The 17,452-nt window shown below is 42.3% G+C and overlaps 1 protein-coding gene across 14 annotated transcripts in view; it reads left to right on the plus strand.

The window, feature by feature from the left end:
- Positions 1 to 17,452, plus strand: part of myo3b (myosin IIIB) — a 655,750-nt gene that overhangs the window by 183,735 nt on the left and 454,563 nt on the right. For 12 of the 14 annotated variants that reach the window (XR_013577968.1, XR_013577969.1, XM_078552132.1 and 9 more), the window contains 2 exons: positions 11,036 to 11,188; positions 12,988 to 13,084. Coding sequence is in view for 12 of the 14 variants with exons in the window: in XM_078552132.1 (XP_078408258.1) it covers positions 11,036 to 11,188; positions 12,988 to 13,084 (250 nt within the window). In the remaining 2 variants the exon portion in view is untranslated. The remainder of the gene's footprint in view (positions 1 to 11,035; positions 11,189 to 12,987; positions 13,085 to 17,452) is intronic. The other 2 variants (XM_078552134.1, XM_078552135.1) reach the window with 1 other exon arrangement.

Raw genomic sequence — 17,452 nt, forward strand, 5'->3', positions numbered from 1 at the left:
TAATTGGCCAGCCTGTGTGAAATGGCGGTCAGGGTCCCATTTCCTGTCCGCTCCCGGGCCCACCGAGTACACGTGCCCGACGAGCGTAAAATTCAGTCCATTGTGCTAAATAGCTTGATAATCTGTATATGCAAAGTGTCTTGACATACTTCCACTATTTATGGGATGGTACACACCTATCTACTACTTTACTTGGGCTCATGATGAAGTATTTATAAGTCACCCATCATTCTTTTACATCAGGAACACAATCAACTAACTTAATTGGAGGGAAGGTGAAAGGTTGTGTTTCAGAGCCTCTATCACCAAGTGTGCTGTCAAAGTTCAGTCAACAAAGTAAACAAATCAATCCTAGTGCTGAAGGAAGTATGAAAATATGGTGAGAGAGTGTTGATAAATGCTTATGACTGTTGGTTGCCAGCGATCTCAAATATAAGTAGCTACTGGTGTTAAGACTTACTGTTTGTTCTTGTTCTTTCTTGCTTTCCTTCTGTCCTTTCATCCTTCCTTACTTCTGTTCTTTTTTCCTTCTTTTCTCCTTCCCTAATGTTGCAAATGAGGATTGTATAGTTGCCAGTTATTGCACATCTTTGAAGACTAATTTCAGAACCTGCACATGGGTGTGTAATTCTCTTCAGACAAGTGTCCGTGGGTTCTGTGTGTGACAAATTTGAAACCGTGGACAGCCTTCACTTTTGACTTTGCTGCAAAGGAAGCCCTTGCTTCTTTGCGCTCTGTGAATCACCTGGCACCATCCCCTCATGGACACTGTTTACCATTCCGCCTGATGAAAGTATAAGATCTAGCACATGGGAGTGAAAAAAACAAGTGATGCAGATTTTTTGGCAGAGTGTCCCTAGTCCAAGGGTAATAGGTGGCTTTCGCATTAACTTCCTCTCCCTCTTCATCATTCTCCTTGCCTTTGCCTCATAATCAAAGAGGAAGGAGTTAGACAACTCCTCCTTATCCTCATCCCATCTCTCATCTCTGCTTGTCCATTGTTGTGGTGGATCTTCAGGAATGGAGGGTAGGAGCTATGATTGGGATTGCACTCTCCTTTTGAATTTAAGGAAAGAGAAGGAATTAGATGGCCTTTGCTGTTTCCTGCTTCATGGAATTCTGTGGCAATAGTTGTAGGTATGCATCCATTGGTCTGCTTCTGCTCTGGTTGTGTTGACATAACAGACTAACATCCGTACTCTGCCAGCATTTATGTGGTTAGCGCCAGCTGAACCAGATATGACCTGCTGATATGGTAGTCATGAGAATGAAACCTTATGAATAGAAATGATCTAAAGATGGGTCTTGAAAGTTTCAAGACTGTGACTATTTCCTTTGGCAGCTTGTTCCATTGTGGAATTGTTCTTGGAAGGAAAGATTGTTGATATGCTATCTTGGAAGCAAATGGCCTTTGTAGTTTACATGGATGGCTACCTCATGTTTTATTGCCAGAGGGCACCAGATATTTGTTTCTGCCAATTCCTACCAATCCATTCCATATTTTAGGGTAGTGATATAGTGATTCCCATTCCAAATCTTTGATCAAAGATGTGATACTGGTGTATTTCCCGTACTGATTTGTGCAGAATCATTCTCATGTCTTTGGATCGCTTCAATTGTATTTACATCTGTCACCTTATAAAGATCCCACACACAATTTGCATACTCCAGGATTGAACGAGCAGTTGTTTGGTAAGCTGTAAACTCTGACATTTTTGTTGCAATACCAAAGATTCCTCCTCTGAAACCCTAGAGCCCTGTTTGCTTTGGATGCAATTTGATTGTGGAAATCCCATTGAAGATTGTTTTTAAGATGATCTGGTGCCAATGTATGCTCCTTATCTCACTATCTACCATGGCAGAGCACAGTCTCCCCCCCATCAAATGGAATGCCTGCCCCTCATGGATCCTTGAGGCCAAGGATATCTTTTCCAGTGCACAAGAATCACCTGGAACAAACTGAATGAATTGGGTGAAGAACAATTGAGGACCACGTGGCCTTTAGAAACATTTTTAGTTTTTTTTCCCTAAGCAGATCTAATAGTCTGTCTGCTCTCTGCTTTGCGTCCTTGAGGAAGATTTAGAGGACAGTGCTGGTAAATTATGAGCTCTTTGGTTCCTTTTTTTTATGCTTTTTTCCCTTTTCCAGCTGAATATCTGATCATCCAGTAAGAATGTTATTGAAAAGTGTAGATGAACCATGGTAAACTCAGTGATTCAAATATTTTCCTACTTAACTGCTGTATCCCCAATCTGTTGTTGCAATCTTCAGCCAGACTTGTTTTTTTAAAGGCTCGTCATGTCCTTAAGACATGAAAGAGATGATAAAGTGTTTAATTCAAACCTTACTGTATGCCTATTTAAAAAATTGACTTTGCTGAATCAAAAGAAGGCTGCTACAGGTAACATGATTTACAAGCTGGCTACAATTTCTGGAAGCTTCCAAAAGCAGTTACTGGAAAAAAATTCAACCCTCTTCCTTGTGGAATCTCACACCTCTCATTGTGAGGACACATTACAATCAATGAAGCCAGGGGTCAGCAGACAACTTGTCTCCCCAGCCTGGACTATAACAAAGGGAGAGTCCTTGAAACTTGTTATGTCTGCAGAGGTGCTAATAGCCACCGCCATCTATCTCCGAAGGTGAGCAATGGATTTTGACCAGAGGCACAGAAACTGTTTGTTAACCTGCCACTGACTCATTAATGGGTAACACCACGTGACCTAAGCTACTGGCCCTTTGGAAAGTTATTATTTCATTTCTAGACTTGCAACTCTGTTTGCTGTTTAACCTCCAGCCTGCAAACACCAAACAAGGGCCCTAGGCTGATCAACAGCCTGCATCAAGTCAAAGCCTCCTCAAAGTCTCGGTTTTCTGGAATATTCTTGCCATCACCAAACAGTTCAAGTCTTTGTATAACCAACCTCACCTCGCTGTCACCATCAACTTCAAAGGAATTCTGCAACTCCTGCTTCCAGTTAACTGAACCTGCCTGAATCGTTAACTCCTACATGAAGGAAAACTCTCTGTACGCCTACTCTCTGCGCGTCAACTCTCTGTGTGCCAACTCTCTGCGTGTCAACTCTCTGCGTGTCAACTCTCTGCGTGTCAACTCTCTGTGTGCCGACTCTCTGCGCGCCGACTCTCTGCACGCCAACTCTCTGCGCGCCGACTCTCTGTACGCTGACTCTCTGCACACCAACTCTCTGCGCGCCGACTCTCTGTGTGCCGACTCTCTGCGCGTCAACTCTCTGCGCGCCGACTCTCTGTGTGCCCACTCTCTGCGCGTCAACTCTCTGCATGCCAACTCTCTGTGTGCCGACTCTCTGCGCTTCAACTCTCTGTGTACCGACAATCACGTGAACTGATATAGCTACCTGTGGTTCTTTTTCTTTTAAGTTATTCATCGTTGTAAGAACTCCTTCCTGTCTTCTTTTTGTGTGTGTCTGTATGAGAGATGTTGCGACCATCCCCCAGGTTTCAATGTATGAATAAACTGTACTCCTGATTTAATCCTAAAGAGAGTTTGCTGCGAGTCACTGTAAATTGATGTCACAAATAGAGGGATTGGGGAAACACACCACAGCCTATTTCAAAAATTAAAACACGTCTGCTTACAGGCAGATGGCGAGAAAATAAGAGTTCACTTTGCCTCTCTCCCCTGTCCACAATCTAATTTCCAACTACCCCCGACATATGACTCCCAATTTGCTACCACAAAAGTAGAAACAACAACAAGTTAAATTTACTTTGTGCCATTAACGTAATGAAACGTCTCAAGCTGCTTCACCAAGCTATGGAAGGAGATGTTAGAACAAAAAACAAAAAGCTTAGTCAAAGAAGTCTTAAAGGAAGAGAGACAGAGATGTTTTAAGTAGGGAATTCCAGAGCTGAGTGTTATGATCCTTGGCCAGACCCCGGGACATGGGGGGATCAGTTTAGGGACCAATAACATTTTATTTAAAGTAGATAAAGTTCGAGATTCAAGATGGTTACTAAGTGAATAAAGCCACAAGATTCCATTGGGTTTGATCAAACAAAAAGAAACTTTACTACACAAGTTCAGAAAGATAAAACAATTTACAATATCTATCTTATATTCTAAGATTCAAGGTAAGTATAAGGCATGTGTGAATTAACAGGCAAACTGAGGTCGGGCACACCACACTTCACAATATCTGACTAATGTGACCAAAATAGATTCCATGGACTTCTCAACAACCCGCCCAGATGTTTGTAACATTGTGAGCCACTGAATCTCACCAAAACTTTGTCTTTCTCATGAGTACTTCCAATCTCCATATCTGAAGGTCCCACCTTGAAATTCTCTCCAAAAATCGTTCCCACTCAGGCTTCTTCAACAATGACCCACCTCGCAGGGTTTCAGTCTCACCTTCCAAGATTTATTTTCCCCTGGATCGCCAAGTACACTCGAGTTTTATTTTCCATGCACAATCTTAGACCTTTGGTCATGCCAAGCAGAACACCACTGCTCCAAAGGGGTACTTTTGCCCCAATGGCCCGCAGCACAGAGTCACCAACTTTCGGCTGCCTTCTCGAATCTTCAGGGTTCCTCTTGTGTCCACTTTGCTTAAAGTCTGTTCCCTGCAGCTCTTTCTTGAATTTGGAGCCTATTACTCTGCTCCTTTTTTAAACTTTACTTATTCCTGTCCCCTATCTTCATCCCTTACCAGGGACTACCTTTTGGGACCTCTCCCTGTCCCCCTCCCTGGTTTGGCACCTTCTCTCTGTTCCCCTCCCGTGTCCTGCTCCCTGGGACACACTCTTACAATGGCGTTCCCTTCCAGGTCATGACCTGCCTCTTTGCGCCGTTTTCTCTTTTCCCTTCAGCGCAAGTGCGCAGGGCCGGACCCCAGCCTGAAGAATGTAAAAAATAACCAAACTACACATGTGCAGCCAGTTCCCGGCTGGTGCATGCGCAGGAGGCCTGAGGCTTGTCGGGAGCCAGAGTTCCTGACCTACGAACTAAAGGAGCTGAGTTTGAGTTTCATCACATGAGGGACGAGACAACTGAGGGACATGATGGAACGATTAAAGTCAGGGATGGACAAGAGACCAGAATTAGAAAATTGCAGAGATCTCAAAGGTTGTAGTGCTGGAGGAGGATAATAGGGAGCAGCAAGGCTGTGGAGGGATTTGTAAATGTGAATGAGAGTCTTAAAATCGAGGCTTTTCTAGACTGGGAGCCACTGCACCCCAGTGAGCACAGGGGTGATGGATGAAAGGGACATGATGTGAGGATGTGGGCAACAGAGTTTTGGATGAGCTAATGTTTAGGTGGAGGATGGGAGGCTGGCCAGGAGAGCATTGGAAAAATAGGAGACAAAATTTGATAGCACCCAAAAATGGACACGATACATGAATTGTGATACATGATTAACCAATGCTTATTCCTTGTGATGCAGGCAACACACAAAACTTCTTGATCATTTAAATGATAGTAGCATGCAGCCCAGCACTCTACATGCTGTTGAGTGTTTGCAGCCTCACCGGGGGGGTGGGGGGGTGCCAAGCTCATGCTAGCCTGCATGACTTAAAGCCAGCCTGCACCTTTTAAAAGGGGTACATTCTGTTGGGGCAGATGTTAGAAGTGGCTGGAAAAGAGTCTGAACTGCAAGAAGAGTGGCTAATAGGGGAGAAAGCATGCTCCAAGGTTCTCAGAACTTGCACTGGAGGACTTGGTGCAGGAGGTAGACGGGAGGAGAGATGTCCTTTTCCCATAGAAGAACAGGAGAACCTCCAGACAGACATTGCCAAAGCAGTGGGATGAAATTGTGATCACAGTCGATGCCAGCAGTGTAGTCCTGATGCCCTGGATGCAGTGTTGCAATAAGTTCAATGACCTCATATCCCTACAACTGAATCACTAGCCTTAGACATTGCTCAATGCACCATACCCCCATCATTGACCTGTCAACAAACTCTGTCAATCATGATGCGCACTTGACATTCATCAACTCACCCTCACACATTTAGCAATGCTGCAAGCCTCACATATGCACCCCACAGCTTACACGCACTGCCAGATTCAGGTGGTATGGTGGCCTTATAATCCTTCCATATCTTGTTCACACCACTGTCAGAGGAGTGGTAGGCTCTGTTGATGCAGGTAAACATTGTTGATTTGGAGGCTGTTCTGGCATCTGGGTACCTTCCTTGATGTCTCCCCACTGTACCGTGGGAATGGGTGGTCTAAGGATGAGGAGGAGACTCCTCCAGTTTTTCCTGACTGTACCCTTTGGGGTGCCAACCAGGTGGGACCAAGGTTGATAATCGTCCTTCCTGATGATAGTACCCTCTCTCTTGAGGCCTTGTCATCCTTTCATAATTGTGGCAAGTGTCTGGTGTGGTATCTTTTATTGTAAGTCTGCTTCTGCCTGTAGGGCTGCTCTCATGCTTGGATGTCCTGGTAATCCTTGGTTACCAACCCTGGTATTAGTTTTATTGGCAGGACGGAAGTTGTGTGAGGATTTTCCTGCCCATCAGGATAGGGCCAGGTCGCATTGTAACGGGCTGGACCTGTAGGTTAATGATGCTGTGGAGTGCTTTTTAGGAGTGCTTTTACAGTGCAGACCCCTCTTTCGGTCTCCCCATTTGATTGTGGGTATCTCGGGAAGCTGGTACGGTGGTGGAAGCTGAATGTGGTGGCAAAGAACTCATTTGAAAATTGTGGGCTGTTATCGGACGTGATCTTGCCTGGGATGCTGTGCTTCGCGAACACCTCTTTCAGTGCCTTAATTACTGCCTCTGTGATAGTCATATATAGTTGCTTCACTTCAGCCCATCTGGAAAAGTAATCCACCACTATGAAGGATGGTTTGCTGTTGAAGACAAATAGGTCGATCCCCACCCTCTCCCGTGACCTGGTAGGGAACTGTGTGGGGATGAGGGGCTCTCTTGGCCCTGCCTGTGCAGTGCACACACCTGACAGTTTGCTGTCGTGTCTTCAATCACCCTGGAAATGCCTGGACACCAGATAGTGGATTGGGCCTGCGCCCTGCACTTGGTGATGCCCAGGTAGCCCTAGTGCATTTTTTTCTTTGAAGGATCTCTGGCCAAAGGGAAACTTGGATGACCAGCCGCCCATATAGACCAAGAGATCATCAGTGGCAGTAAAGTGTGTTTGTTGTTCAAACCAAGCTTTCATGGTACCACCACTTGGTCTCTGCTGTGGCCACCCTTGTTGGCAGTAACGGCGGATACAGGAACACTGCATCACACATTTGTTCCTGTTGAATCTGTTGGTGTTTGCCTGTGGTCACTGGCAGGTGTCTCCTTTTCAATTAGGAGTACACCCTGGAATTTGAAAGTTTTAGCTGGAATTTAAAAGTTTTAGCTTACCCCTGCTAGGTTTGTTAACTCTGGGAATTGAAGCTGGACTTAAGAGATCCAGTGGAATTTTCTGCTGCAGTGAGGAATTTTAAATTCCTACCTTCAGCTTCCAAGCCTTTTTATAGAATTTTTCCCTGGCGATTTTTCTCTGCGTCTCTGCTTCTTGAGCTTTTCTTCAGGTCAGAACGCTTCTTTGAATTTTTCTTTAGCCTTTCAGGATTTTAGCTTTTCTCTGCCCTTTTTGCGAGGTTTTAGGTTTTTCCGTTTGCCACCACCATATTGTAAGGTGTTGGATACTGTTTGATAGGTCTTAATGAAGCCTTTGTAGTCTTAAGTAGATTAACTGTATGTATTTATTAACAACAAGAACTATGTACATATATGCAGTAAAGTGTACAAGTTAGGAGCTGTCTCCATGCTTGTGCACATGGCTCTGCCTAACACTAGACTGATCCCTAAATGCGGGTCATATGTTCTCTTGCATCACTATGTGGGTGCTGCTGTACTCAGTCCCACATGAACCACATATAAAAGACAGACCCTTATACTACAGGCATGTCCTTAGTGAAGTGGAGAGCTCTAACACACTGTTCCTTACTGAGGTTAAGATAGGAGATTTGCTCCCAGAAGACTTTGGTTGGATATGGCCTCTTGCTGAGTGACCTTCTTCCCCCTTTTCCTTCTCCTACTTCAAGCTCAAGCTCTATAAAATATTGTACCTGTGTCTAAGAGCAAATGGTCTGAACAGAACCCTTGAAATCAGGACCATTCTTTCTTCATTAACCAAACCACTCGCTGTAGACTTCAGCAACTTTAAACAGCTCTGGAAACCACCAAACACTTTTACAATCTCAGCAAGAGCCAGTAGAAATCAATCAACAACTAATCTGAAAGTAGTTGATATACCCTTTAAAAGCACTGCTGTGCCTGCTGCTGAGTTCACGTTCAGCTGTGTGAGGTTAAAAGGGCGGGGGGGGCAGGGGTGATGTTAGTTGGAATTTGAAGGTTGAAAATGGCAGCGCTAACATCAAACCAGCATTACATGCTGATTAACATTGTGATCTGCCTACTCTGCATACTTCTGGCACACACTCCCTGCAGTTGCGCTTACCCATTCAGCACAATAGCATCTTGGATGGGCAGTTGCTGAAGTGTGCGTGCATGCTATGGGTGCTATTTTGGAACCAAAAAGACAACTACAAGTGAAATATATGGGCACCATGCAACTGAATTTTGTGGTTGTCAAGTCTAGAGATAACAAAAGCATGGATGAGGGTTTCAGCAGCCAATGAGCTGAAACAGTGGCAGAGTCGGACAATGTTACGGAGATTGAAATTGGCAGTCTTGGTGATGGGATGGATATGTGAATGGAAGCTCTCTAGGGTCAAATACAATACACGGTCTGGAAATTTATACCGGTTTTGTGATGGAGATCCTTCAATGAATATGTAAATAAGTACAGAGAGCATTGACGACCATAACTCCTGGCATGTTGTCACATATTGGGAGCAACTCATCATGTGGAATTTTGAGAATGGTATGTTTGTTTATACTGATGATTTCCTATTCTGATCAAAACTCTGAAGTGCTGTCTGAGTTTAGGTAACGTGAGCTGCTAATACTTCTTGTTCTTTAACTGCATGGTCTGTATTCTACTTTTGCCTATTCAGAGATGAATATTCGTTTCCTAAGTGTGAAAGGAAGGCTTTCCAATGCAGTCATCTGATTTACTAATAACAAAATGGCAGTTTACATCATTAAGGCATAGCAACACAAACAATGTTATCAGCGACTGCAAGCTGTCTGCAGATTTTCAAGCCACATCCCACAGAACCATATGTAGGTGTCTGTTCTTGTTCATGGGTAATAAATGCTTTATCCTCAGCTTCCAATTATGGCAGCAAATAGCTGCTCAGTGTGACAAAATGGAAATGGTGTTTAGATGCCTAGTTGCTAGATGGCAGCAAATGGTTGCAACCTATGGTTAATGTAGTGACTCTAATGAATTCTGAGAATTAATTTTCAGCTAAGGAAGCCTGATGAAGGCTGCCAGAATGTCAAATAAGATAAGAGATTGACTGTCACTGGGGTTTGAGTTTATTTGTTTTCTGCTGGTGGGTGATTGTTCCTGACCCCTCAAATTGGGAGGTGTGGTGTGAGCTACATCATAAGCTGTCTAGCTTATGTTGTATATTAACAAAACAAATAATAATTACATACTACATAATTTAAATCTAAAACTGCATTTGTTTAAAGTAGAACCCATAAACTTTATTTTTCTGCAACAAAAACATGATTTTTCAATAAATAACATTAAAATGAAATAAAAACAATTTTATGACATTCACTGAATCAGAAATGTAACTGGTAGTTTTGCATAGTTAGATAGCAAATGAATATAGCCTACTTCCTATGTGCTGTCCATTTTATACAAGATACATTGCTACAGATCAGGTTTTTTTTATTAAATATAATTATTTCTCAAATGTTTATATGTCCTTTAAACATTGGTCCTGGCAGTCGGTAGTTGGAGGCTGTAGAATGAATTGATTGGAAGAATAAGCAAAATGATTAATTTCTCTGCTTGGATGAACTTATTGATATGTATTGTCAAACGCATTGGAAAAGGTGGATGAGATAAGTCACCATTTTTTTCAGCTTTGCAGCTGGCCACAGTAATATACAATAATGAGCACAAACGGCACCCAGCAAATCCTGCTTACATCACAGCCAAGAAAATGCAGGAATAAATGTGTGAGATAGTGGCAACCAACACGTAAACTGTAGCTGTAGAACACATAGAAGATAGTGTGGAATATCCTTAGAGGATAGGACATAGAGCGATTGTGAAATTGGGCTAAACAAAGGAGCAACCAATGACGCTAGCTGCTTATCACTTGCCGGTACAATCGTAGTTCAAGAAATTATATTTACCTCTCCTTTAATGGTAGGTGAAGTTTATATAACTATATAAATCAGATCTGTTTCAATGTATAAACATGCTCATTGTGTCTGTGTTTAACTTTCCACCATTTTCTGAAATATAGAGCTAGAAGTGCATGATATAATAATTGTGTCAGCAATAACGCTTGTGGACGTTTTAAATACAGATTCTATTTTGTGAAAGAGATTTTGAAATGTTTGTGAAAATACTGTGGATGGTCTTTTTTCTACTTTAAATAGCTGAGACCAAAAAACAGTGGTAAATCAACTATTCAACTTACAATTTATTTTCATTAATGTGAAAGCAACATAATATCAAGTTAAGCAACACTAATATTTCAAACTATTGATACAAGTTGAAATCTGTAAACTATTAAAATTATTTTGATGTTTGATATTTTACTGTCTTTGATTCTTCATAACTTTTGGCTCTTAGATACAATTCCTGTCCATCTTCATTCTTCACGGTACTTAATAAAATTATAAAAACTGACATTGATTTATTCTTTCCTAAATTCTTGCAGGATTTTGAAATTTTTTCTTTGGGTTTACTGGATCATTTAAAAACACAAACATTTTCACTATTAAATACCAAGAAGAATATGATTAGATAGCACACAGCTTTGTATTGTATATTCTCAGCTTTGTTAGACTTTTAAATAATGTGATTGTTTCTACACAGTATTTAAATGACATGTCTGTTCAATATTTCTATTTGTCATTTCCCTCTATCTCTAGATGTCTTATTAAAGACTTTGAAAAGCGTCCATCAGTTACATTCTTGTTGAAACACCCATTTATTAAGCATGCTTGTGGGAAAGATGTGACCCTACAACAACAATTAGCTAATCTGATCAAAGTACAACAACAGCAGTGTTCAGCAAAAACAAGGTATGATGCAATAATATCAATTTAATAGTTTTAACTGAGATATTTTGGAATTTAAAACCACTTGTAGTAACTGAAAATACTATGTAAGTGAACAATTATATTTCATAATGCAGATAATACAAGTGTATTAAATAATTCTTAAGATTGTGATATACTTATAGCAGAATATAGTTCAAGTAATTCATAGAAATATTACTTTCAAAGTTACTAAATATGCAAGGCTATATATTGTTTGCATTACTTCTATGTCAGTTGGTGCAGGAAGTTTTTGTTTACAGGCAATTTTGCAATACTTGGATATGGCCAGTGAGTGGCAGGATGCAGCTATTGTTTGTAAAGAGCTATTTGATAAAATAATTTTAAAACACACTGGCTAATTCAGCTCCATAGCACCTGTAGTTTCAATGATAACATCTGTGCTGCATGCGCACACCTCTAGTGTGGCCTGTAACTGGTCGCCATTTTGTTCAGGCCATGAGCATAGCTGTTAAGGAGCCTTGCTGAGTGTATCCATAGCAGGCAGATCACGGTGTCAGTCAGCATGTAATGCTGATTTAACTGTAGGGGTGCCATTTTCAACCTTGCTGCTCCTGATAACACCCTCTCTTAACCTCGTTCAGCTGAACATGTGTTCAGCAGCAGGAAGGACCCCATATAGTGCAATTTAAAGGGATCATCAACTACTTTCTAACAAGGTTAGTTGCTGATTGATTTCTGCCAGCTGTGCTTGAATTTTTTTTGAAGTGCTGTAAGTTTCCTTTCTCTCTCGAGATACCATGTCCTAAGGGCATTGGCAACCTTGGACTGCCATATGTTGGTCCCGTGGTTATGGCTTGGCAAAGTACTGTAGCAGTTTGCTGTTGCCTTCTGCAGGTTCTGACTGACCAAGATCCTCTCCCACTCTTACTGCTTGCCATGGGCGTATTGGAGGGATTTGCAGGTTGATAATCCATCTGTTTGCCTATGTTATGAACGCACCTTCAGTGGCTATCCGGGGAACCCAGAGCTTCTGGCCCAGAGGTAGGGATGCTACCACTGCGCCACAAGACATTGTGAGGTTCTACTGCTGTTTAAAGTTGGTAAGCTCATAGGTCATGGTGCTACACATGGATGAGGTCTTGAAAGAAAAATGAGAAACGTGCATTTATATGGCACCTTTCATGACTGCTGGATGTCCCAAAACATTTTGCAGTCAACGAAACATTTTTGAAGTCTAGCCACTGTTTTATAGAGGAAACACGGCATCCACTTTGTTACAGAAAGTTCCCACAAACAACAATGCAAAAATGACTTGTCTTTTGTCAGATTTTGTTCTATAATGCTCCTGTGAAGCACCTAGGGATGTTTTATTACATTAAAGGTGCTATATAAATACAAATTGAATTTGTGTACTTTGAAAAACAGATAATTGTGTTTTAACTAATCTAGTGGGGTTTGGCTGATGACACAAATATTTCTTTTGATTTCAACAAATAATGTTTCCACTGGTGGCACACTTGTGAATGGATGGTCATTATGTTACACATAAACAAAGACACAACTATTGCTTAAAATTATCCTGTATTCTGCAGCTTTACTCATTTATTGGTTAATTTGTGCAATTTTTGATGACAGTGAAATGGTTAATTAGAAGATCTCATAATTTACTTAAATAAAGTAAGCAAACTTTCAAAAACTCAGTTTGTCAGCTGTAGTCAGTGCAGTTGTGTGCAAATTTGTTTATAAAGAATAATTATTCTTATCCATTGTTAAGTGTTACATTTCCATTCACTGGATATTGTTTTTAACTTTACTTTAAGCAGGCAAAAAAATACCAGAAAAAGTCACATGACAGCCTCAGAGGATAGCAGTCAGAAGATGACTGATGACTTGGTCACCCTTGAATTCTTAGATGAGGTATGGTTTTCAAAAATGTTTCTTAGTTAACCATTAGTATAACTTAGTATCTCAACAGTGAGTCGTAATTTCGTGAACAGCTCTGTAGAAAAGAATGCAGAAAATAAAATACTGTAGATACCGAAAATTTGAGATTAAAAAAAGAAAATACAGGAAAAATTCAACAAGTCAGACAGCATCATTGATCTAAAAAGTTATCTCTTCTGTTCTTACCCTCCATATGCCTGACCTTCTGAATTTTCCAGCATTTTCTGTGTTTTTTACGTTAGAAATAAACACAGCTTGGGCTGAGCTCGAGTTTCAGGTGTAGTACATCTTTAGAAAACTCCTGTGTGTCTCTCTCATGATGTTGCTCAGCAGTATTCTTGGATCTTGTGAACAGTTGTGACGTTCAGCTGCGAATCTGATTTGTGCCTTTAAGGCCACAGCTCTAAATTTAGTTTGCTATAGTTCCTTAAGAAATGCTTAGAGCAGTGAGGGGAAGCTGTACATGTTTGCAAATTGGTTTCTTTCTCTTTTATTTAAATGTGACGGAGGTCCTGTGGCTCAATTACTAGTCCTCATACCTTTGAGCTGGAAGGCTCTTGAAGGACTTGATAGTCATGGAAAGAGAGTTCACAACATAGTTCAACAGGTTGTTGTTCAGCCTGAAAATCTTTCCAGCGCTCAACACCATTTTCCAAAGGGAGAAGAGAATATGACGATATGCAAAACGAACAAACAATTTAAATGTGACATTTTATGTACAGCATCTTTAACTTAATGGTAATTTTGGATAAATCTTCTGCTTTGCCAGTAGTAGAACTTCATAGCTAAGTTTATTAATTTCTTTGAAGTTTGGATACATTGATTGCATTTTAAATTTATTCATGAGAATTATACTCAAGGGGTATTGAGAAAGCAAGATAACTGCTAAAGGCTTTCATAAAAATGGTCTGAATGGCATTGATGTGTGGTGTTTAATGATTTTTCACAGGAACCTTTTTGGTGTTTGCTGTATACATTTGCTGGGAGGTTTTGCACCTTGCTGATTGTTCCTTAAAGCTTTCCTACACACTGAGTAATAGTTTAAGAAGGTCAAGATTTCTTTCCTTTATGAATTTGATAATAGAGCTAACCAAGTTTTCAGGTGTGATAATTTGCAAATATTAAAAACTTGGGAGAAATATTTTGTACTATATGTTCACTGACACTTGCCAGCAATTTTTCCAGTGATGCGAAGGAAAATAATTTCTTAATGTTTACTATCTAACTTCTTATTTTCAGCAAATGTTTTGCTACAATGGAGGAGGGAGCTAATTTATTTACTTTCTAACAATGAACCATGGGATACATGCAGGGCTATCTTACACCTTGAACACTTGTGTGAATATTTCACAGGACAGTATAAATTTCAGACAGCTATTGTTTATTTGGTATTTAGTATGACAGTGTCTCATGGGGGCAATGTCATGTCACTTTGATTTTCCATTGGATGAAATATCACTGTTGGAAGCCTACTTTTGAACTATAAATTCAAATTCTAAAATGCATCGCTTCATCTATCAACATTTATATGTCTGTAAGTACAGATTGTAATTTTCTTCTTTATGTACAGCGTCTGATCTTCTTTATAATTCATTTTTGTGCATTGTGATTTGTTCAGATAGCCATATCCAAGCAAAACTCCAATTCCTTCAAGATACCAGTTGCCAGTTAGTCTGCACCTTGAGAGCTGTAGATATTTATACCACAGAAGAAGGCCAGTTGGTCCATAATGTATTCATTGGCTCTTTACTAGATCAGCCCCAGATTAATCCCATTGCCCAGCACTCTCTCTCTGTCTAGCCTTTTGTATTGCTTCAAATGTTTATCCATTTTTCTTTTAAAAGGTGCAACAGGATGCACCTCAACTACTCTGTGGCAAAGCATCCCATCCCTACCAGAAATTTTTGACGTCATCAATAGGCTACACTGGTGTCTAATTAGACTGGCGTGTTTCACAACCACATAAAAGCAACATCCACCTGGTGGCCTGCACTTTGCTTGTGACTTCAGGGTTTGTTTGCCTACCTTGCATCGCGCAGCACTCACAGGACTTCGGACTCCGCACCAGGCTTAGCAAGCAGCACACATCGCTTTCAGGAGGTTTTCAGAGGCAAGGCTCTACGTTCCAGATCAGCGGTTGTTACACGCTGCAGGGCAAGGGCTTGACTGGGTGGGGTGGGTGGGGAGACCAGACCAGTCAGAGGCAAGGGAAGGGGTAGAGAGAGCACACAGAGGCAAGGGAAGAGGTTGTAGGGAAAGGGAACGACAGGTGACAGGGGGTGGAGAGAGACCAGACAGAGGCAGGGATGACTGCTTGACTCGGCTTGGGGTGGGGTGGAGGCTTGGTGGTGGGGAGATTGGGGAAGGTTGCACTCAGACACATGACTTGTGTAGGGGCGGTGCGGAGGGGAAGCGTCCTCTGGGCCACAATGGGGAGAGAGCCTCTTACAGAAGTACATAAGCGAGTTGGGACCAGAATGGAAGGATCGCAGAGCGAGGAAGTGCTTCACTTTATGTTGCTGAGCTTGCAAAGACTGCCCTTGTCCCAGTCCAGGGAGGTGGAGGGCATATCAGTTCAGCGTCAGTTGTGCCCAGCACATTGTCTGCAAGTTGTGATCATAACATCACGTGCATCGACTCAGGAGAGGTCTCTGGCATACTCCTGGGCCACAGATGGCACATTCACAGTCAGTGGGGGGTCAGCTGCTGCCTTTAGATGGAGAAAAGATAGTGTAGGGGCACTCAAAGTTCTGACGGGGAAGAGGGTCTCTATATTTCACTGTGTAATAGGCCTCAGGCTGTGAAGGTGTAAGGTCCACATGGGGCATAGGCATATCCACCTCAAATGATTCAGGAGGTCATACAGGGATATCCACCACCATCACAATGGGATTAAGGATTACAGGGGGAGGACAAAGAGTTATTGGAAGGTGGGAAACCTGAGCATTATGTTCCTCCAGGATGGGAGGGGTTTCCACCGTCTTACAGGGAGGGTCCAAATTGGCCTGGTAGTAAAACCTCAGTGCCACTATCTTGACATCTGAAATGATGGTGCAATAGAAAATAAAACTGAGAAATAACTCTTGTGGGGTGGGCTCTGAAGGCCTTGAGGAAGAGTGCTGGACTGCACTGGGGGGCCGATTAAAGGAACACCCAACTGAACTATCTTTTACCAAATGCGGAAAGATGCACAGCTGAGAAATGTTAGGAGCCTTTCAATGACAATGCAGGGAATTGGGAGAGTTAAGCAATAAAGCTTATTCATGCAAGACTACTCCCGAATCCTGCCACTAATTGATCCCCTTGTTCCAAGTGTGGAAATTCCGCAGAGCGATAATGAAATCAAGAGTAAGTGGGTGACTGGACAAGCTGCAAAGGTCTTAAAAGAAGGAGCTCAGAACCTTGGAGCTGGCAGGTTCACTTATGGAAACTCTCAGCCCCCACATCCCCCCTCCGAAGTAATGTCAGCCCCTCAATAAACATTTGCCCTCACCTGTATTCCAAAGACTGTAGTCTTATAAGCAGCACAGCTGTGAGCCTGGCCAGAGCAACCTCATTGCAGTCGGTCATATGAAGAGGCTGGGAGGGGTGGGTGGTGGTGGGGGTGGGGGGGGGATGTTGGGGGAAGCATGGTGTGATCCTTGAAATGCATGTTATGCTGAATAGGTGCCTACAGTGGTACCAAGCCCTTGAACCCACAGTCACTCACTAGTGAGTGATAGAAATAGGACCTTTGGAGGCCCGTGCTCACTCACGTTGTCTTCTCATTAATCCTGCAGAGAGGAGGCTTTCGAGAAGATGGGGGTCTGCATTTAGTCTGCATAATCGCATACAGGCAGAAGAGAAGGAAGAGAAGATTCCAACAACAGCACCAGGCTCGCCAGAGGGAGGAGCTTCACCCCTTCAGATGCCGAGGATGAGGCTCACAGAAACATTACGTGTAGGTGGCTCCCAAGGCTGAGGGTGTACAGAACACGCGTGTCTTTTCTGCAGATGAGCGAGAGATAGTGTTACCAATGCGTCCACACATCCAGGAATCTGATGGCACACATCTGCCACATTCTGCAGTAGTTGACGCCACGGGAATTGGGAGGACATCTGTTGCCAGTGGCTCTGAAAGTCACTGCCGCTCTTAACTTGTACTCGAGTGGCTCTTTCAGGGCTCACCTGGAGAGCTCTGCAGCTTTTCTCAAGCTTCCACCCACAAGTGCATACAGGAGGTAACATACGCCCTTTTTACCAAGGCTCACAATTACGTGCACTTTTCTAGAGATCAAGTAAGCCAATACGCTAGACCACTGGGCTTTGGTGCTATTTCCATATTCCTACAGGTGCAAGGTG

Source organism: Cetorhinus maximus, chromosome 11 (assembly GCF_964194155.1).
Source record: "Cetorhinus maximus chromosome 11, sCetMax3.hap1.1, whole genome shotgun sequence".
NCBI lineage: Eukaryota > Metazoa > Chordata > Chondrichthyes > Lamniformes > Cetorhinidae > Cetorhinus > Cetorhinus maximus.